This window comes from Lissotriton vulgaris, chromosome 8 (genome assembly GCF_964263255.1).
Source record: "Lissotriton vulgaris chromosome 8, aLisVul1.2, whole genome shotgun sequence".
In the NCBI taxonomy this organism is placed as follows: Eukaryota; Metazoa; Chordata; class Amphibia; order Caudata; family Salamandridae; genus Lissotriton; species Lissotriton vulgaris.
Window position 1 is genome coordinate 223,165,473 of NC_141696.1, and position 22,928 is coordinate 223,188,400.

The window sequence follows — 22,928 nt, forward strand, 5'->3', positions numbered from 1 at the left end:
CTGTTGTTGGTTGAGGTGGAGATAAAGATGATGCTGGGTCTGCGTCATAAACTGGCATATAATGGACATTCAACTAATGCAGATTTTAGGCTGTCCGGAATTATCCAATATCTGAAATGATTTCCTCTACATCATATTCCTCCACACGTTCCATCATGTGTTCCGGTACCTTAAGTGACAACAGGTGCAGAGTAAAATTTATGTAAAAATTCAGCAAAATCCACAGTCTGCAAGATGTACATAGGTTTGACAGTACCTTCTGTAGCATCATTGCAAAGACAGAAGTCATGATGTCTGCTGAAGAAGTTGGAACAAGCAATAAGGTGATGTCAACGAGAATTCAGCCATCGATGATGGAAGGGCTCATCGATGACAATGGGTCCGTAGACGATGAGGCGGTTGACGCTGATCATTTTTTCACTATTTTCCTTGGCACAGAAGAAGTCTGATGGTCGGCAGCAGCAGCAAGAGGGATGGATTATTTTTTGGAAGCCAACATTATGTACTGTCAGAAACAATTCAAGCATGGGAATCTAAGAAAGATCTAATGCTGGAGAAAGGGAGGATCCCTCTGGGGAGACTTAGAAGAAGTGTAAATTCAAATTCTCCTGTAGTCTCCGGCCCTCGACGTCAAAGACCTATGAGATGACGTAGAGTGCCTTGAATGCAAAGTGTGTTCGAAGCTGAAATGACTGGATTGCAAATGCTTGGATGGCGTGCGGGGGAATGACCCATTCAGTGATGCCAAAGCAGTCTATAGGCATAATCTTGCGGCTCTTTCGATTTGAGATAGGCATTGAGTCAGTATTTGATGGCAAGGAATCAGTAACTAAACCAATCCTCGATGCCACATGGGCCAGATGCCTGTGTTTGCAAGTGGCAATGTTCTTATCCCCACTCTTCTCCCTGCATCACACCTTGGTGAAATCCTTGGGGGTAAAGTAGTGAGTTTCTATTGAATGAGCCCCTTGAGTTGCTATTTGTTGATATTCCACTCATCTTCTGCACATTAAAGTCATCCTACAACCTACTTCTGAGGTGAATGTCCTCCCAGTTGTGTAGGGGTTTCTGGGACATTTTTTGACAAAATGGGCAACTGTGTGGGAACTGGATAGAGTGACAAAATGCATGTGGGTCACTAGTTGTTTTTTATTCCATAGCTAGGATATTTGACAAATTGCTTGCTTGTCAAAAGGGAGAAGAGAAATATTGTCAAAAAAGCAAAATTCCTGTCAGGAAACTCTTTATAAGACATTAAGGTATTGCAAATTAAGTCCTGAAATAGATTTCTGTGAAAAAAAGGATTTAAAAAATCCATATGAGTTCTAAGATCCTCTCCGTATGAGCAAGAAAGAACCAAAGCTTTCCAGCAGCACACAGCACGATGGGATTAGTAAAACTGCTGGGATCTTAAAGAGCCCTTCTGTATTTATAATTCTACAAGACCACTGCCAATCTGGATACATTTTCACTTCAGATATGTTTCCAGTGTTATTTAGAGGCAGCAAGTTGGAATATGCTGCAAACATTAATTTTCTCCATTTTTTGTTTTGAATAATTATATATATTTTTTAATGAAATGGTAAAACATTTGAAAGTTTGCAAAATGGCTTGATTGTATGTGACAGTTCTATCTCCTTTTGTCACTTGGAGGGCAATTATTTTTAACATGTATTCCTTTAAGGTATACGTATATTTGGTTAAAGAAGAGGTCCGATCTCAGCAGATCCCAGAAGTGTTCAGGTACAAATTCTAATGTTTATGATTACCAATGAAGATCTTACGATACACAATCGGAAGTAAATAAAATGCTTACTTCCTAAACAAATATGGGGTTATTATCTTCAAACGTTTAAATGATGAAGAGAAACCTCCTCCTGTAAACCTAACATGTCCAACAAAAAGCAAACGACACCGTTTTAAAGGCAGTACCAATTAAAGAGTGCATTAAAAACATTACCACACAGTGTTGGGATTAATAGGAAAGTTAATTAAAAAGAGTGAATTAAAAAGATGTAGTTTAAGGTAGATTCTGGTGGGACCAGATAGTCCCATTTCACCCCTCACTCAACAATGCACTTCTAACACACTAAACAAGATGATTTCTGAACAAGCAAAAGAGACTACAGATGTGAAAAACAATATAAACAGGAAAAGCACCACTTTAACAGTGTGGAAAGTTTACACTTACAGATACTTGATTGTACAGTTTCTGAAGCATAATAGGAGCTGGGTTATACTGCACAAACAGTATAACCCAACTGCTTTAGGTTGGTTTGTGATCTTCAGAGGTAATTTGTTTTTCGGTTTTAAGCACACGGATGCTGGTGGGGTGTAACTTACACTCAATTAATCAGAAGAAAAAAGTGTTGTGTGAAAATAGTGCAATTAGCATTGTTTGTGTTAAAATCTAAGAAGAAGAAAAAATGTTCTGGCTAGTTGCAGGGTATGCTTCAGAATGCAGTCCAAATCAGAAAGCTTGTGTAGTCTCCTAAAAAGTTTACGGTAAGGTCTTTTTCAAAACCAAATGTAATTTGAATTTTGTTTGATAAAACTTTTAGCCACCTGCAATCTAAGATACGCATTCTTTTGAGGCGGTTTCTTAAAATGCAGAATCAACTATCAGAGCAGGAATTTCTATTTTACCACAGACAGCAAGAAATCCAGTACTTCTTTGTGGAGGCTAATGGGGGTCAATACCTGCACAAGGACGCCTTTTAAGGCATGCATATCCCTAAAAGGACATGGCTGGAGGGCAAACTGCCTGCACCAACAAATTCTTGACATAAGGCAGTTAGATGGCAAGTACTAAGATGCAGGCTCTCCAGATGATGTTTAGCCCAGTCTAACTAAGACCCTCTACTATCATCTTTACAGAGAATAAGCCCAGTGTATACTTTAATAAATGGATTGGTACCATCGGGACAGAAAACCATACACCATACAATCAGAGTTAATTCTGTTGAAATGTTTAGTTAAAACTGCATTGAGCAGATCAGATGCTACTATGCACTGTCATATGTGACAAAATCTGCATAGGGGTCCGCTAGAAGAGCAACTAGTCAAGGTTCCAAGAAGCTCACTTGTGAGGTTATCTTCAGGCGGAACTATTTATTGAGAACTTGAGCATAAACTTCCTAAAATACTAGGCAAATAAAAACAAATATATTGGTTCCTAATTGATCTCTTCAGATAAACTTCTCTGCTCTACTTGAATATGTCCGCTAGGTTTCTGAGTCACCAACTCACATCTTCAAGCAATGTTTTAAAGATGAGTTTCAGATATGGAAAAATACATGGGTACATGAAAAGAGATTGCTATTCACTAATCACTGTGCTCAGGATCATAGACCCAGAACACAGGAATTCAAGGTTTAAACTTGCACATCAAAAATCCAAATGAAGTTCTGTTAAGGAGTCTTTTACCAACTTAGGGGCCGATTACGATGTTGGTCGGAGTTGCCTCCGACCGACACCTCCGGACGGTGGTACCGAACACATGATTAAGAGGCGACCACGCACTGTGCAGTCGCATACTCCCATTGCTCTATGGGAACTTGTGCTTTGGCCGTAAACCGGCCTGAGCACAAGCTCCCATAGAGAAATGAGAGTTTGTGTAAATTCCTGCAACCTGTGGCAGACACCTCAAGGTGCCTGACACACGGTGCAGGGATTTACAAGGGGGAGGGCCACAACCATAGCCGCAGATGCAAGGGGGCCCTGCTAGAGGCCCACAAAGTTGCTTTCTGACATCCTTTCCATGTCGGAAAGGCCGGCTCGGAAAGTTTGTAGTCTGGCTTGGAAAGGCTGTCAGAAACAGACATTATAATACCGACGGCGGAAACGCCATCCTATTGGGATTACGGGCCAGTCTCCGACTGGCCGATGGGCTCCTTGAACCCGTTGGAAGCCAGCGGAATGACCGGCCGGTTTCAAATCCCGAATCCTAGATTCTAATTAGATGGTCGGAATTGAAACTGACATTGCCGGTTGGAAAGCCTCCTTTCAAATGAGAACATGTGATTCTGCCTGACAAAACAGACTGAAGTGAACAGAGAGAGCCTGCAAAATTGAATTACCTCATAGTTGGTACTCAAAAGGTAAAAACAAAGGAAATCCCATCAACAGATGTTAAACAAAAATATATTCCTGTTTTCAAAACAGTAGATGCTAAGCCATTTACTTTTATGCTGTCGCAAGTAAAAAAACATTGTAAGGAATACACAAATATATAGGCTAGGATTCAGGATCCAAACCACAATGTTTAGCATTGTTATGGAGGAAAAGATTAAGGACTAATCCTTGGGATTGTAATGTATATATGTGTATATATATATATATATATATATATATATATATATATATATATATATATATATATATATATATATATATTACCTATTGGCGGTCGCCAGTAGGTAGTTATAGTTAGGATTGTTTTCTATAGGAAATCCGCAACATTCTATTGGGAATAACTTTGGCGTCGATTGAGGGATCTGCCTGTACTTTTCCTTAAATTTGCCTCGCTGCGCTCCGCTCCTTCCCTGAAAGTTTGGGGGGGATTCGTCAAGCGGGAGCCGAGATAAAAGGGGGGTCCCAAAACGTGTTTTCCCCATGTTAATTTCCATAGGGCAGTTGGACTCACTTTTAGCCCGAACGGCTGAATGGATTTCCACCAAACTTGGCAAAGTTGTAGGGACTGGTAGCCCGATGTGCCTTTGCTATGTCTCAATATATGTGCTCCAGTGGATTTTTGAGTAATTTAGGTTAAAAAAAACTATATATATCTATAAGTGCGCCCCGGTACGTGCACCAGGGCGCGCTCCAGCGCGCTACGCGAGTTCGCGAGCGGAAAGCTGATTGGCTCTCGGGTGTCTGTCAACATTCCAAACAGTCCGGAGCGGCCGCCATCTTGTGTCTCGGTAGGATCGAGACACAAGAGGTGGCAAAAACAAAGGGGGAAATGACCAAAAGGGGGCAGGGTAGACCCCCCCTGACTCCCTAGGTTTGATGTGGGGGCCATAAAAGGGCCCCGCGGGGCAAAAAAAAATAAATCTCAATTTGCGCAAGGGGAGCGCCCGGTACGCGCACCGCGGAGCGTACCGGGGAGCGTACCATGGGGAAAAAGGAATGACAGAGTTTTTTAAAAATGTAGCATTTTTTTATAAATTGGAGGTAGTTCTAAAAAGAACTGTTTTTTGTATTCTTTTTGTTGTTTTACTTTTTTTTATTTTTTTTGGATTTTTTTTTACTTTTATGAACAATTTTATATTTTTTTGTAATTTTTATGGGGACAAACAAAAAACAGGGAATTGTAAACGGCTCAACTGGAGCAAAAAAACCCAGGAAAAAATTAAGGTTTCTTTTTACCGTTGTGGTTGTCTCCGGCACGGTTGATGAGTTTAATACTTTGCTCTCCATAGCAAATTGTAGTCCCGCAAAATTTACAAACTATTTTAAAATCTCCAAACTGGGGTTGGATGTTTGGGACCATCTCTCTTGTCTCTGGACCCGATGGAGTGGGTTGTTTACTTTGGGAGGTGCTGGGAGAAGATTGGGGAGGGTTTCTGGTCAGTTCTCTGACCTCTGCCGTAGCATAGTTGTTTGGGTGCCGGCGTTGCATGTGGCGAATCATAGTGTTGTTGCCAAAAGAATACTTTTTGGCAGGGTTCCCCCTGGAAAGTACAGTGCCACAGATCAGACAAGTAACCTTTGGCGCATTAACTTTCTTGAGGTCCTTTGGGATTTTAAAAAACTCCCAGACAATGTGCTCCTTTGGCTTATAGGGGGTAGTATCTTCAGGCAGGAACCGCCTCTCCTCCTCCTCCTCCTCCTCCTCTTCTTCTTCTTCTTCTCCACCACTGTGGTGTTGTGGTGGTCCTTGTGGTGGTGGTGGTTGAGATGCTCCTGCTGCTGCTGCTACTGTAGCCATTTCTCAGTACAAATAGGTACAAATAGGTCTGCAAACAGGTCTTCGTCAGTCAAAGTACAAAGGTGGGGGCTTTCATCATTTGGAAAACAAAACTGTCCTGAACCTATGAAATGTGTTATTTTCATGTCAAATGACCCGACGCGCTTACGCTACGCGCCCCGGGTCGCTTACGTAGCGCGATCGTATGCGCTCGGGTGCTTCCGGGTTCGCTTACGCCGTGCGTATCACGTGGACGCGGCTACGCAATACGTCACGATGATGTTTTCGTTCGCGGCAAGAGCGCAAACGGGACGCTCACCGGTACGCGCACCGGGGCGCGCCGCAATACTGCGCTTTCCGGTGCGCACACCGGTACGCGCACTGGGAGCGCTCCAGGGCAAAAAAAATATATGTATATATACATATAAAAAATAGTATTACATAAATATACAATAAAGGATTCATTATAAAAAATATATTTGATAGCAATAGAAATTTGCTATTAAAAAACCTTTGAAATTCACTGAAAAAAACATAGGTTTGAGGCCCTATATATAGTTAGGAATTAGCATTTAAAAAACCTATGAAATTCACTGAAAAAAACACAGGTTTCACACCAGTTATAGTTAGGAATTAGCATTTAAAAAACCTATTAAATTCACTGAAAAAACCATAGGTTTGACACCAGTTATAGTTAGCTGGAAATTTTACTGACATAAAACCATTGAAATTCCCACGTTATAGTTAGTTGGACTCACTAGAACTTGCGTGCCTGCAATGCACTGCTGATGACGTCACATATTAAATCACTCATGACATGGTCAGCGACATCACTCATGACATCACTGATGACACCATCCTTGTGACAGAGTGACAGACCTCCTTTCAGTGTAATGTAACCCTTGAAACACATATTCAAAAACAGAAACTAACATTTTCAAAAAAATGGAGATACCCATACCAATTTCAACAACCAATTCAGTAATTCCACCATCTATATACACATCCACTCATTCACCAACAGTTCTAAATAGTCACTCATACATATACTCACTCATCTTATGTAGTGATACACCTATACATCCTGTTACACACCGACAGTCATCCAAAAGTTACTCACACACATACTCACACATGCAAATAAACTATTGAACATCCATTTATTTGCATATACAGCTATACACACACTACCACCTTACTTCTAAGGAAACGTACACATACTTACTCTCTTAAACAATCACTTATAGAAACACATACTTATTTAAACAAGAACTCTTTCAATCTCTCACTCTCACATATACTCACTTAGATACATCAATACTCACATATACTAGATTAAAACATATGTAGTTACTGATAAAGACACTAGTGAGACAGTCATTCACTCACTAACACACACATATAAACACTCATCCACCCATACAGTCCTGCACATATGCGGTCTTCAAAACACATACAGTGAGTCAGTCAATGATGCATCTATGTGCTAAGTAACACCCCACCAAACCATACAGACACTCATACTGATACTAAAAAAACATCTAATAACCCATATACACACACATGTAGCTACTCACCAACCCATGCAGCCACTTATACACAAAGTGAAACACTGATACAAACATTTAAATATTTAAACAATACTCGCTAATATATGTATTCACTAAGATACACTTAATAAGCCAGTTAACCAATCAATTTTTTAAAAACATCCATTAAGACACTTATTTAAACATTTTTTCTTCCATCAACCTTTACATATACATATATAAAGCATATTTATTTTTCAGAAAGACACACATTCACTGGATGGTGTCATCAGTGATGTCATGAGTGATGTCACTGACCATGTCATGAGTGATGTAATATGTGACGTCATCAGCAGTGTATTGCAGGCGCGCAAGTTATAGTGAGTCCAACTAACTATAACGTGGGAATTTCAATGGTTTTATGTCAGTAAAATTTCCAGCTAACTATAACTGGTGTCAAAGCTATGGTTTTTTTAGTGAATTTAATAGGTTTTTTAAATGCTAATTCCTAACTATAACTGGTGTCAAACCTATGGTTTTTTTAGTGAATATATATATATATCACATTTGTGTAGGTATTGAAGGTCAACACATGATTATACCACAGTGAGTTTTGCATCCTTTCCCAGCCATAGACAAAATTGCATTTAGCTATGTCTGCCTCGAACTGCAAAGGAGTCAATCTGTGGAATCATACATAGCCGGCTAAACCATTTGGGAAAGTGGGTGGGATTTATCCACTTACAGAGGCAAAACAAAGGGCTAAGTTGGTCTACATGTACATTGCATTGCCCTCGAAGGCAGAATGCTGCAATGGAAGTGCAGTGATGAACAGCTAAAAGAGAGCAGGAGAGCAAGAACCACCCTGTTTTTTTTTTGTTTCTTTAGGTAAAACTTTAGAATGATTGTCTATGCAATATCAAACAACGTCATCAGAGGGTGCGAATGGACAATAGCTTTAAGCACTAGAATACATTTACATTTTTGCTGTGTCACAGATTAGGATTGTGTGCTAGCACAAGAAGAAAATGAGCAGCCTACTGAATCTCTGAAGAGTCCAGGGCCAGAGTTTCAAGTGTCAGTTGCTAGAAAAGACAAGATGAAAGAAGATTATGCTCTTCGGTTCAACAAGTCAAAGCGGAAAACAGAAGAGATGGATTGGAAACATTGACTGAGACTCTGCTGATGAATTACATTGGCACAAAAGGTGAAACTAAATTGCACTAATTTTCAATCCTGTCAATTGAATGTGTCGAACTATCAAAAAGTCTCAACATTTGAAACCACCAGGCAGTAACTTTGTTTTCCTGCTAAAAGAAATTACAATTTTTCCAATTTTTGTTATGGTCAATATTCATTCTGCTATGCTATGGTAAACACATAGGCTTAATGCCTCAGTCTACTTTGAGGCTACGTGAGTGAACTAGACGGTATTTTGCTTGGTTTATGAAGAAATGAGTTACTTACATGCAACTGTGATTCTATGTCAGGACTGGATGCTCACATTATGATCTTCTTTCTTCACGTTCAATTAAACAGTAGCCTTATTAACAAACTACCTTTTCCAAGAGTCTTTAAGGGAAAGCCGAAACAAACAAGCATTTGCAATGCAATACGTATCTCATTCACGCAAGTTTGAGCTATTGGCATTGTAAATGACATTGCCATTTTTTTATGTTTTAGGTTTTAAAACATAAATAAAAGGCATTGTCATTTAAAATACTAATAGCTTAAACGTAATGCATTGCAATACAGGGCCTTCTCGACCACTTGTTAGATTGTAAATATTAGAGGAAGAGACCGACCTTCAACGTCTTCAAAGTAGTGATAAATAGTGCAGTGAAGAAGATTTGCAAGTGTTGTATATTACACAGACACAAAGTGTGAAGTGAAAGTTACATATGATCCGAGCTATAAACACTAACAAAGCGCTCCTACATCTTTCGCTCTGTGACTACACGGTTGTGGATCAAGAGGAAGAGTGGAAGAGGGAGGCTATTTCCTGCCCTCTCTGTGATTTGAGTGTGCAGTGTGGCATTGCGTAAAGTCATTGCTATCTATGGCCTTGAGAGATTTGGGGGTGTCTAGTTGGCAGAGGTATGTACCTTTGACCAAATAGGGACCCTTGCCGCTAGTCAGGGTAAGGGGCTACACTCCTAAAATAACCCCTGCTCACCCTCTTGGTAGTTTGGCAGGAGCAGGCAGGCTTATCTCAGAGGCAGTGTGTAAAGCATTTGTGAGCACATACAGTAATGCAGTGACAACACTACAGATGGACACCACACAGGTTGTATTATAAAAATAAGTATTTTTATATACACTTAACACAAGACTAAACGACAAAAATCCACAATACTGTACTTAAAAATAGACTTTAAAATGTTATAAAGTAGCTCAGTTCTCTTAAGTTGTAAATGCAACACTTTACTCTCAATGTACCTTGAATGCGTAACACAAAGAAAACAAAAGGGTCGCAGAGAAGGTGATGCATAGGTTCCTTACACTCAGGGGAGTGGATGCGTTAGTTCCTTACTGCTGCGCAGGGGAGTTGATGCTCGCTTCCTTACTGTGTGGAGAGGTGATGTGTCGGTTTCTTACTGCTCTCTAGAATGATGCAACAAAATGGCGTCTTGATTACGATGCCACAAAGTTGATGCGATGCATGCACGCCCAACGGCTCTGCGGGGACTCGATCTTTGGAGCCGCGACAGGCCCTGCAGCGCGCTTCTCCGGTAATGTAACGGCGACCTCTGCGGCGGCGGCACGCTTCTCCGTTGATGCATCGCGCTTCGGCGATGCGATGATGACAGCGGCGGCTCGCTTCTTTGGCGATGCAACGACAGCTGCTGAGACGGCAGCGATACGCATCTCGTCATTGCATCGCGCTTCCAGCTCCTAGCGACACACAGTCTCTCAGAAGGCCCAGCAGAACAGCAGGCACTTCAATTCCCAGCAAGGGAATTCAGGGGGGAGCTGGTTGGTGAAGTCTTGTATCCCTGAGACTTCAGGCAGCAGGCAAGCTCTAGTTCAAGCCCTTGGAGAGATTCTTCTTCAAGTTGATAAAAAACACAGTCTGTCCTTTTCTCCTTTCTTTGGCAATGAAGCAACCACTGCAGGCCAACCCCCAAACACACAATCTTATACAATGGGGTAACCCAGGATTACAGGCAGTAATGAAAAAATTAACAATTGGTTCTATCAGGTGCTTACTATTTCTTTAGGTTTTTTTGATTATTCAAAAACAGTTATTTACACACAGTGACATTATTCGCAAGAAATCCAAACACAAACCATATGGGGTATTTCAAAGAACTTTTATTAATTTGCATAATTTATGGATACCCTCATTTCAATATTTGTAAGGCTGTTAACAAAGGTATATAGTGACACAGAATAAGTGAGAAAGGTGACCTTTTGTGCTCAGTGATAATGTGAAGGTGTAATATATACTAGGGAAATTGGGGAGGATGATTATGGAGAGGGAAGCAAGAAGTTTATCCAGTAAATCTGCGGACTGAATGAATAAGCCTTGTCGCAGAAATCTTAATAGCTGGTCTAATTGTTCATGCTGTCGACGTTTCAACCCTTGGTCTGCACCACTAGAGGGTCAAGGCGGGTCTTCATCAGGACTAGATGAGGGGGTATCAGCCTGTTGATTTATAATGGGCAATGATCAGGTTTGGATTAGGAAAGAGTGTCATAACATTATGCAGCACTTGAGGTGATGAAAAAGGATGGTCTCTGCTGCAGCTCCGGACTCGTACGGTGCCCCTGCTATTTCTAGTGAGCAAGAGGCGCCGAGGTGGTGGTATTGGTGGTGGTGTTGGTAGTATTAATGGTGGTGGTGACGGCATTGGTGGTGGTGGTATTGGTGGTGGCGGTGGTGGTGGTATTGGTGGTGGCGGTATGGGTGACATTCCTCTCTCTGCACGGGCTTGAATACTAGGGTTGGAATAGGCGGGCTGGCGGAGAGAGGCTGTTACTTCCCGTCAAGAATGCCCATCATGGTGTATGAGGACACAAAAAAAAAAAAAGGATTCCCCCAAGATTTTGGTTGTGCTTGTATACTAGTAGCATTTCTTGATGTTGCTCATCGCAAATAACTATTTTTCGTTTCCCCCAGACTTGGAATATTCCCTACAAGTCGCTGTTCTTCAACTTCCACTAATGACAGTCTTCTGGGGTCATGCTGAGGTAATCTGCCCAATCGTTTTTTGCTCCTGTTCATTGTTTCTACTGTAAATTGCCCAGTGCCACATTTTCCTAATCTTTTGACAGGATTCAAGAGTGTGTTCCACCTTGCTTGTCTCTATCGAACATCGTGGTGGTGGTGGTGTTCATTCGGACTAACACCTCAGATCTGTGATTTCAAGGGAGAACGGATTGTAGAGCTCTTCTGAACACTGAGCTCGAGCACATTTATGTGTAAATGTTTTTCATGTGGAGATAAAGTCCTCTAACAGAAAACTCGTGTAGGTGAGCTATCCCTCCCTCCATGGAGGAATCTGAGGTGATGACAAAGTGAAACTGTGGCACACAAAATGCAAGTCCTGATCTTGCACTGTCTCATGATGTTCACCAGGCTAGCGCTTGCTTCGTTTTTGTAGTTGCAGCAACCCTGTCTATGAAGGAGCTGGAAATTTGAGTCCACTACTTGTCAAATTCCTCCTGGGTAAATCTTGAGTAATCTGAAAAAAATGGTATACGCCCTATGCATAACACCACAAGTCATTTCAGTAGTGGTACTATTACTTCTTCCTGTTTCAATATTTGTTTGTGAGCAGCTGGTGGAGCTTCAGCCATTTATCTTTCTATCAATGGATAAACGTTTGATTTCACTGTGTCTGTTATTAGTCCTAAGATGAGAATCTTTCCTGAAGGTGTTATTAAAGATTTGCTTCTGTTGAGATGGAATCCTAGTGACTTCAAGTGTTTAATTCAGGCTGCTAGTGAGTTGTTTGTAGAGTGTATTAACAAGCCTCTGAGCATCTGCTCATCTTGGTAAGGGTAAGCTTTATGTCCTTAACACCAAAGGTGGGCAGCAAATAGAGCTATGCATTTGGTGAAGATCTAGCTGTAGACTGAAGGCCAAAGGAAAGCATTTGAATATGGTAATTGCAAACTGCCACCTCCAATCTGCAAAATTTGTTATGTTTTCTGTGAATTGGAATGTGGAAATATGCATCTTAGAGATGTACAGATGCTATGTATTCGTTCTTCATTAGAAGCACTAAAATCTCCTGGATTTCACACCAAATTCAGAATGAATTTTTCTTAGAAAGCTTGTGTTGGCATCGATCTAAAAATAACCTCACACTCAATGTTTTCTTCTTTATGAGGAAATAAAAACGGACATATTGATGATTGTGTGGAACCACTTCTATTGTTCCTTTTTATAGCAAGTTGAAAATGTCTGCCTTCAACAGGTGTGGGTGTATTTGTTTTATTCTTGACAGAGTTGTTGGTTGATCATGTATAAACTCCAGTGTATGACCATAATGCATCATGTCTAATACCCATTTGTCTGCAGTGATGGTTTGTTGTAGCAGGTAGAAATTCTGCTCGCCACAGGCTCCGTTGGCATCTCTATATTGATATGCAGTGTCTTGAAATTGTTAGTGATATCTAGAGTCCGGTCCCTATTTGTCGGCCCTTGTGATTTTGTAGTTACCTTGCATCGGACTGAAGCTGTGCTGGTCTGTAAGAATATTGCTACTGCTGATGGGGGTCCATATTCTTGGTGATACAGTTAAGGCACTGGTTACCTATATGCTTGTATAGACCTTTGAGAAGCTGTAATCCTCTAAAGGAGTGAGGCTTTCTTTGCTGCAGAGTTCCCAAGAATCCAGCTGTGCATGCATTAATTCTCTGAAAGTGCCATCCATATGTTTTCCAAAAAGTCGTTCTCCATCAAATGCCAAGCTCATGATTTTACTCTGGACTTCTGGCCTAAAGAAAGTATTTCTTAGCCATCCTTGTCTGCATAAGAAAGAAGCGACAACCAACTGCTTAAAGCAAATTGCCAACAATGCTGAGTCTATGAGTGCAGTCGATGCCTTTTCTCCTTTATGAAGAATAGCTTTCACCTCGTGTTTTTTTGCCCTCTGGCTACAGGTCCTGATCTGGGACTATATCCGACCACATCTGCCAGTTATAGCTGTCTATTATTGGCATGGCATTAGTAGCTCTGATAGGCACAGCCACCACATTTTGTCTGCCATGTCCATTCTGAGGCCACCATTCCTAGAATGCCACTGTGCCACCAGCATTATCACGGAGTCTGCCTTGGCATAACCCGGGAGACAAATCTGAGAATACTCAGGAATCCTGTATTTACCATCTATTCAGGGTACCACCGTTGCTACTGTAGCTGGTGTTTGCATCAGCTTTATTCTTTCTTGCAAAATGAGACCCACTAAAGAAATCACCTTAACTGATTTCCTAGCTCGTTCCTTAAAATCATAAAGGAAACAGCCAGTATCTTTGATGGCAATGGACAAGTAGAGTCTCTGCTGCCTTATTCACTAGAGTATGGAACTTGCTGATATCACCTGGTGGTGAATCTATATGTAGAGGTGTTGGCGGGCTCGTGAAGGCTAATGTATTAATCCCACTCTTCCTTCCTTGGTTTATCTTTTGGTGGTATTGCGTCACCTTCTACATTGCCACATTAGTCATCTGATGTGTCAGTTTGCATCAGAGCTTGAAGCACATCTATGAAAGGTTGTACAGGTTGGCATGAAGTTGAAGGGGGATTTTTTTAGCAAAGTCATGTTGATACCGTTTGTGCAGGTAAAGCCGGAACCTGTTGAGAGCCTGAAGGTAATCATTTAGAATACCACTGAGAGAGCGAAACTTTTCATTTGCATAATTGATGCATTTCTAAGTAAAATGCAATTTACATTGCTAAATGTGTGCATATTAATCACATAATTTTTTAGTAGGTGACCGCATTCAGCCATTATAAGGAGCACCAGAATTAACATGTTTATATAGTTTAAGTCAGCCTAATACAAATACCATTTTGAATGTGAACTTTTACACGTTTTAGGCAAAGAGGCCTGCACACATATACTTTGTGGCTGCTTGTTATGTTTTTTTCTTTCCACTGCAGATGTTGTGTTTTTTCAGAAGCCTTCTATTAGTAGTGAATAGTTGTTTTGTTATGTATTAGACGACTGATAGTGAGGTTCCCATTGGGAAGAGAAGAATATGCATGATATTAGACTGATCGGAAGAACTGACTGTTAGCCAACAGTTTGTCTGGTGTAACAATTCAAGGACATAGTCATGCGTGGATCACTGTTTAGACAGGAGAAAACTGGGAGCATACCCGTCTGGGAGAATACATTGATTATTGAGAATGGGAGGAAGCCGGAACGTTACAATTAGTGACTTTGTCAAAATATATTAGTGCAAGTTCTTTAGACCAGCTACATTCCTCGACTCCCATATTCCTTTACTCTCTCATACTCTTGTGTGCTAAGGAGAGATGCTTGCTGACTTCGACTAAGAAGACCCTTTTCACCTCTGCAGATCTCCTCAATTGAGTGGAAAGGCCCTCTCATTCAGAACCTTTATTTTGTTTTCTGAAGCGGACACCTTGCCTTATTTGCCTAACCAAATGCATTCGACTTGCTCTTATTTTAGATTAGGAATTTCCATTGAAGAAACCCATTTTTGTGGATTCTTTATGTAATTCTGGCTAACGTTCTATTTTTCTGTGTCCTGAAATATGACTTTTGGACTATTTAAATTTGTAACTAATGATGCTTGAACTAGAATTCTTAATGGATTAATGCAATTGCTTTAATCAAAATTTTGTTAATAAAACCCTTTTGAATATATTTTTAAATTCTCCTTTCCATTTCTTGTGGAGCCTAATGGTTTAAATGTTTATGATAATAAATGCGAATGCTAGGTCCTAGTTACCTCTTCACGTCAACAAACAAAGGTCCAGACATTTAGTGGTGGGGTTTATATGACCATTATTCCCGCAGATTAAAATTCAAGAAACCCGGCTCCATCAAGATCATGCGTCATAAGTTTTTTATAAGATCTACCTGTATCTCCATCATAAGAAGCCGTTAATAGTTTTAATACACTGACTCATTGGAATATAGAACAGATCATAGAACTCTCTTACTTCCGGTGTTGTTGTGGGAAATTTGGATGGAAGGCTCAAGGCTATCACTCAGGCAAACATGTCAACTGTTCTTCAGCGCCTTGATATTTAATCTTCACCTGCCTCGGACTATAGGGCAGTGCCAAAGTGGTCATCTGGATCAGTCATCTTTCGCTTCACTGTCCAGTAGCTTACTTGATGGCAGAGGTGTAATATTACATGTAGGAGTATGTTCCAGTCGCAGAGGAAAGAAACCGCTCACAATAGAATTGTTCACGGTATAGAGTTCGATGGATTTGATGTAGATGGGTCGGACATCGACTTGTTGGTGTTTTCTTCAGTCAATATTTTTTGGCATCAATATTTCTGTTGTCGATTGTAGTGTTGGTGAAGTTTTTCAGACTGAGACCTACATGTGCCTGTTAGTTGTTTCCTCACCTTTACTGGCATTGAAGCAGGCTTTTAGGCAGCTATTGCTGCAGTCGATGGGCTTACCATCGATGGAAGGTTAATCTTAAATTCTTTAGTCAGCAGAGAGGATCGTGGTGGCATAGATGAACAAGAATTTCTTTTTTCACCCTCCTTCTCTGGAGAATGTGTGCCTGCTGACTTGGTTCAACCTGGTTTGTTTCTCTTTTCTGCAGGTTCACCAGAGAAAGATTCTGTCTGCCTTTTTTTTTGAGGATTCAGCTGTATGAAGCTTTCTATTTTCTCCTTTTCTCTCAACAGATTTATAGGATCTGGCTTCAGATTTATTTCCTGAAGAGGGGTGTTCAGCAGGATTATTTTGCTGAATCCATTGCAGAAGTCTCCCCTCAGCATCTTAGATGGTGTTAACAGCACTAGAAGTCGGCTCGACGTTTGATCAAATATTGACTTTACTCATTGAGTGATGTTCATTTACAATGTTGCATACACGTTGACCACCACATGGCATTGAAACCTCAACAGTCATTTCTTATTAGAAGACATTTTTATTTAAGTCCTGCAAGCAAGCCTAATGACACAAATGCCAACTGTATCAGTGAATTAAACTTAGATCTACTGTTTATGATGGCAAACCATGTGATGTAATAGAAAGAAATCAACAAATCAAAATACAATTGCTGTTAAAACATATCGAGGGTCTTGACAGGGAAAGGTCTGCAGATGTTCCAGTCTTGACTTCGTGATCTGGCTGGGTATAGCAAACAAATACATCTCTTGTGAGGGTCATTAGAGAAAACCTTAATTTTACCACAAGAATCACTTGCTTTAACAAGACTTCACTTGAAAACTTCTCTTGAATGTTTCCCTGTTGCCCTTTCCAGAAACAGTAGTGTTCAAATGTGCATCTAAAGCCCAAGAAAAAGGCTTCTAAGTTTATCTGACTTGAAGCAGAGCTCTGGGACTCTCTTCTACACAATGTGCGGAGGAAATCGGAGGTGTGAAGACCTATAGGAGAGGTAAGGCATAGAGCACTTTCATCTCAATGGCTGAAGTTTGGTTCCATTAAAAATGAGGTGAAGTGCTGACAAAGAGGGAAGTGTCTATGACCTTGCTAAGCTGTCAGTGCCTTGTACTGCTATATTAAAGTTACAAAGGGACTTCCATTTCAACAACAACATCTGAAAGTATGAGAAACCCAATGCTGGCGAACAATTGGTGTCAAAAAATTTCGCTTTGTTGAAGTGCTTAAGAAACAGTAGTTCACATAAGTACAAAGATGATGATGATCCCTCCACAATCTGCAGCAGAGAAAAGAGATTGTGGGTAGGGGGAAAAGACTCAAACCACACAGTGGAGCGCACATAATCTGAGGAATTGTGTTTGAAGTATTGTGTGCAGGACTAAAATGCTGGTACCAGGAGAATGTGGTAAGCAGGTTAGAGACAATCAGTAAACATTAATTTAAAAAAGCAATACCTTAGCTTTACCCTCTAGTGCTCCTGTTCCAGCATATATCTTACTGATAGAATCACCGTTCAGAGACCACATTGTTCGGAACACTTCTTGGAAGCGAGTGGCCAACTGTGGCTTCTCAGCTAAACCCAGAAGCTCGAGTTGTTTTATTAAAATCTAAACAAATAAACAGAAACATTTCTATTAGCCAAAACGCATAGTTTCTACCCACTCATCTGTTAGTAAAAACATCTGATACATATTAAAACTGTGCCTTCACCTTTTTGTATTCATTATACATGTTGGACACCCATTCCTCTGTGCATCACTAATCTACAGGATATTACCAAAGGACACTAGAAGCACTATTTAGAAGAGCATGGTGTATAGATTGATAAGTTATGCTGTATGCACATATCGAGTTTATGCTCAAGTAAATCAGATTGCACTGGCATGAACCATTGCGCAGCACTGTCTCCCATGAAAACGCAAACTGATAGTTGGTGCATCGCACTAACTTATAGTGGTGAGCTTATCTGCCTTTCTGTGATGGTATGCCTTAGTCATAGTGTACCTCACCTGTGCATTTTCCTTCAAGTCTTAAATCACAGTCAGTGCTGCACATGTACAAATCCATTTGGCCCTGCATAATACGGAAGAAGGCAAAGGACATCTCTAAGCAGTCTGTGAGAGCATCCACCCCCATGGAGCTAAATGACCTGGGAAGGTCCAGCAGAGCTTTCTAAATGTCCAGCTCCTCACTGCTGGCAGTCATTTAAGGTGCCTACTGAGGAACGACGTACCTCTGTGCAAGCTCCTGGAATATAAACATAGGGAGATTCAAAATGGAGGCAGCGCTCCCTTTGAACACTGGTTAGGAAACTGTGCATTCATTACTTCAGAATTGACCTTGCAGTCCATTATGGTATATGAAGCTGCACCACCTGCAGGACAAAATCCTCTCACTGTCCTTTGCGCAGGAGGTGCATATTCAATAATAGAGATATAATCTGTAATATCTGGTGCGGCTAATAATGCTTTGCTTTCAACAGGTTACCTAAATCTATAGAACGCCCTTGGGCATGAAGGTGTTATAGCTTCCGAACAGGGCACAGCACTCACTACTTCAACCACAGAACTAAAGGCAAGTTTTCATCGCAGTTCCTACCTCAAGGCCAAAGAAAGCCTGTACACTGTTGGTTCTGTCCAGGCAGTCCAAGCAGTTTGACCGGATTGTGCCGCTTTGAGATCTGTAAGAAAACAACACGATGAAACATCAGGAAAGCAATTAGGAGAGGCCTATTATCTCTTAGTAACCACCAGGCACCGAACTGTAATATGAATTCTCACTTTAAATGTTATTAAATTACAACCACTGATAAATCAGAGGTACTCTTCTTTGGCTGCCCTTCTGACCCTAGGTGGCAGTCCTGGTGGACATCGGCCATGTTCCCTCCCTCGGCTGCATCATCCATGGCCAAGAACCTCGGAGTAAAGATCGACAACGGTCTCTCTCTGAAGCCCCAGATTCTCGGCCTAGCAGGTAAATGCTTTGGCCTCCTCAAATTGCTCAGGAAATTTCTTCCTTTTCTCTCTCAGGTCCATAGAAAAATTACTGTGTAGGCACTTACAGGCTCTCGCTTGGACTATGCCAACGTGCTTTACCTCGGACTTCCGGAATATCTTTTAACACGCTTGCAAATAGTCCAAAAAACGGCCGCCCGAGCCATCTTTGGCCTCCATCGAAGAGCTAGAGCCTCAGATCTTTTGAAAACTCTTCACTGGCTCCCAATTCAGAAACAAATTATTTTCAAGGTGCTCACACTTACCTTCAAAGCCCTGCATGACACTGGCGCTAAATATATCAGAAGGCGGCTGGCTTTTTAACCAGCCTTCCAGATCACTTAGGTCAGCTTTGCTGGCCTTGGCATCTGTCCCTGGTATCAGGAAAGCACGCATTGGAGCCCGTTCTTTCAGACGCCTGGCGCCACAGTTGTGGAACACCTTACCAGTGTCTTTGAGAAAGAATGTTAATCTGTTAGCCTTCAGGAAGGACCTTAAATCCTGGCTGTTTGTTCAGTAGTCCTGTCACCCATTGCCTCCCCTTTTCCGTTCTTAGGTCTGAAGCGCCGGGACACTCCTCGGAGTAGATGAGCGCTATATAAAACTCACCCTAACATAACATAACTAACCACTGTCAAAAGAGGTGACCACAGTCTCAAGTCACATTTGGAACTTGATTCAAGGCGACCCTTGACCCTGATCTCGGGTCAGGTCGCTCCCCACGCCACACGGCTCCTCCAGTGCACCTCCGACTCTCCCCCACCGCTGCCGCTACCAGGAGCTCGCCGCTGGTGCGCTCTCGCGATCTAGGTGACGTCGTAGCTTCCTTCCTTGCACCTGTATTACCTGCATTTCTCTCCTGTATTTCGGGGTCTTTATTCTTTTTCACTCATTTCTATCCCTTTTGCCTTTTCCCTTCTGTGTCCCTTGCCCTCTGTGCCCTCCTCGCTCCCCGCCGCTGCCCCCCTGCGGCCCGCCCCTTCTCCAGTGTCCCGTCCCCATTGGCCGCCCCACTCCCCAGCTGCTCCTCCCTCCCACTTTGCCTCTTATGGAGGGCGCCGCGCGGAAGCGCGGCAGACACGCGCAGCGGGCGCGCCAAAGGCAAGCCCGTCTGCGCCCGTCCGCGCCTGGACCGCATTCAACGCCAGAACCCCTGGACCCCGCACACGCCACAACGCCAGACTGCACTACGACTCAAGCACCTTACACGCACTCAAAACCGGATGACACCATCTCTGCTACCAGGCCATCCCGAAGCACACCCAAGGGCCTTTCACCTGCCGGAACTGCAGATACACCAGCATCCATCCCGCCAAACCACCAATCAGAGAACCCAACCACCTCAGATGCATCCTCCTCAACACCCGCTCCGCTAACAAGCACGCCATCGAACTTTGGGACCTCCTAGACTCTACCGCCCCGACGCCACCTTCCTGATGTATACCGGGCTGAACGCCACCTCAGCACCAGACACGGCTACAAGATCTCCCGTAGAGACCGCGCCAACGGAATTGGAGGGGGAATCGCCATCGTCCACAAGGACACCCTAAGAGTCTCGACCAACACCGACGACACCCTCACCACTGCCGAACACATAGACTTCCAGATCCACACCAACCCCAACACGACCCTCAGAGGAACACTCGTCTACAGACCACCCAGACCACAACCATAGTTCAACGACACCATCGCCGACCTCATCAGCACGCACACCCTCGCCTCCACGGACTTCATCCTCCTCGGGGACCTTCACTTCCACCTCGAGAACAACGACAACGCCAACTCCTCCGCCCTGATCGACAGTCTCGCCAACCTCGAACTTAAACAGCTTGTGACTACCCCCAACAACGCCGCCGGACAAACGCTGGACCCCATCTTCTCCACAAGCCCCTACATCTCCTTCAACCACACCACCGAACCCCATTGGACTGACCACAGATGCGTCCACTTCACCTTCAGGAAACCCACCACACACCACCGCACCCAACAGTTGCCACGCCGCGGCTGGGGCAAGGTCACCAAGGACCAACTGACAGCCACCCTCGCCCAAAAACCACCCGCCGACCCCATCGACCCCGACACCGCTGCGACAAACCTCAAACAGTGGATCAACGACTGCGCCAATGCCCTCGCCCCTCTCAAGGCTTCCACATCCAAACACACCAACAAGAAAGCCGCCTGGTTCACCGAAGACCTCCGGACATCCAAGCACACCTGCCAGAAGCAGGAGAAGAAATGGCTCCACGACCGAACTCCAGACAGCCACACAGCCTACAAGAACGCCACCCGCAGACACCACCAACTCATCAGGACCACCAAGAGGACCGCCTTCAAGGACCGCCTAGACAACAACGCACACAACACCAAAGAGCTCTTCAGCATCGTGAAAGAACTCTCCAACCCCAATTCCAACACCAACGACATTCCTCTATCTCAGGTCCTGTGCGACTCCCTGGCCACCTTCTTTCACCGCAAGATCACCGACATCCACAACAGCTTCAACTGCGACACCCCCGCACCCACCACCGAGACTATCACCCCCACGACCCCCACCCGCACCAGCCGCCTGGACCTCTGTCAGCGACGTATACACCATCAAAACCATGAACTCCATCCACTCCAGATCCCCATCCGACCCCTGCCCTCACCACGTGTTCAACAAAGCCAGCACAACCATTGCACCCCACCTCCGGAAAACAATCAACATTTCCTTTGAGACAGCAACCTTCCAGGAAAGCTGGAAGCACGCCGAGATCAACGCCTTACTGAAAAAACCCAAGGAGGACCCCAAGTACCTCAAGAACTTCCGGCCCATCTCCCTGCTCCCTTTCCCGGCAAAGTGACAGAGAAGATTGTCAACAAACAGCTAACCAGATACCTCAAAGACAACAACATCCTGGATCCTTCCCAATCCGGTTTTCGCAGCAACCACAACACCGAGACCACCCTCATCGCCGCCACGGACGACATCAGGATCCTGATGGACAAGGGAGAAACAGCCGCCCTCATCCTCCTAGACCTATCAGCAGCCTTCGACACAGTCTGCCACCGCACCTTATCAGCACGCCTCCATGACGCCGGCATCCAAGAGAAGGCCCTGGCCTGGACCACATCCTTCCTCTCCGGCAGAAGCCAGAGCGTCCGCCTCCCACCCTTCCGCTCAAAAACCACCGAGATCATATGCGGCGTCCCTCGGGGATCCTCCCGCAGCCCGACGCTGTTCAATGTCTACATGGCACCACTCACCCACGTCGCACGACAACATAGCCTCAACATCATCTCCTACGCCGATGACACCCAGCTGATCATCTCCCTCACCGAAGACCCCCACACAGCCAAAGCCAACCTCCACAGAGGAATGAAGGCCGTTGCCGACTGGATGAAGGACAGCAGACTGAAGCTGAACTCAAGACGGAGGTCCTCATCCTCGGACCCACCCCATCAGCCTGGGACGACTCCTAGTGGCCCACATCGCTAGGCACTGCCCTTAACCCACCGACCACGCAAGCAACCTGGTGGTCATCCTCGACTACGCTCTCTCCATGACCAAGCAAGTCAACGCCGTCTCCGCGTCCTGCTTCAACACCCTCCGAATGCTCTGCAGGATCTTCAAATGGATCCCCCCCCCCCCCCCGACACGAGAAAAACCGTCACCCAGGCCCTCGTCACCAGCAGACTCGACTACGGGAACGTCCTTTACTCAGGAACAACAACCAAGCTACTGAGACGACTACAACAAATCCAGAACGCCTCGGCACGACTGATCCTCGACGTCCCCTGACGCAGCCACATCACACCCCACCTGAGAGGCCTACACTGGCTCCCCGTTAACAAGAGGATCACCTTCAAACTCCTCATCCACGCACACAAAGTGCTACACAACACCGGACCCGCATACCTCAACGACAGACTCAGCTTC

General features: G+C 43.6%; 1 protein-coding gene across 4 annotated transcripts in view; it reads right to left on the reverse strand.

Moving 5' to 3' along the window:
* Positions 1–22,928, reverse strand: part of SYNJ1 (synaptojanin 1) — a 668,969-nt gene that overhangs the window by 363,027 nt on the left and 283,014 nt on the right. For all 4 annotated transcript variants that reach the window (XM_086933999.1, XM_086933998.1, XM_086933997.1 and 1 more), the window contains exons 10-11: positions 18,615–18,696; positions 17,471–17,623 (exon numbers count right to left, since the gene is read on the reverse strand). In XM_086933999.1, the coding sequence (XP_086790125.1) occupies positions 17,471–17,623; positions 18,615–18,696 (235 nt within the window). The remainder of the gene's footprint in view (positions 1–17,470; positions 17,624–18,614; positions 18,697–22,928) is intronic.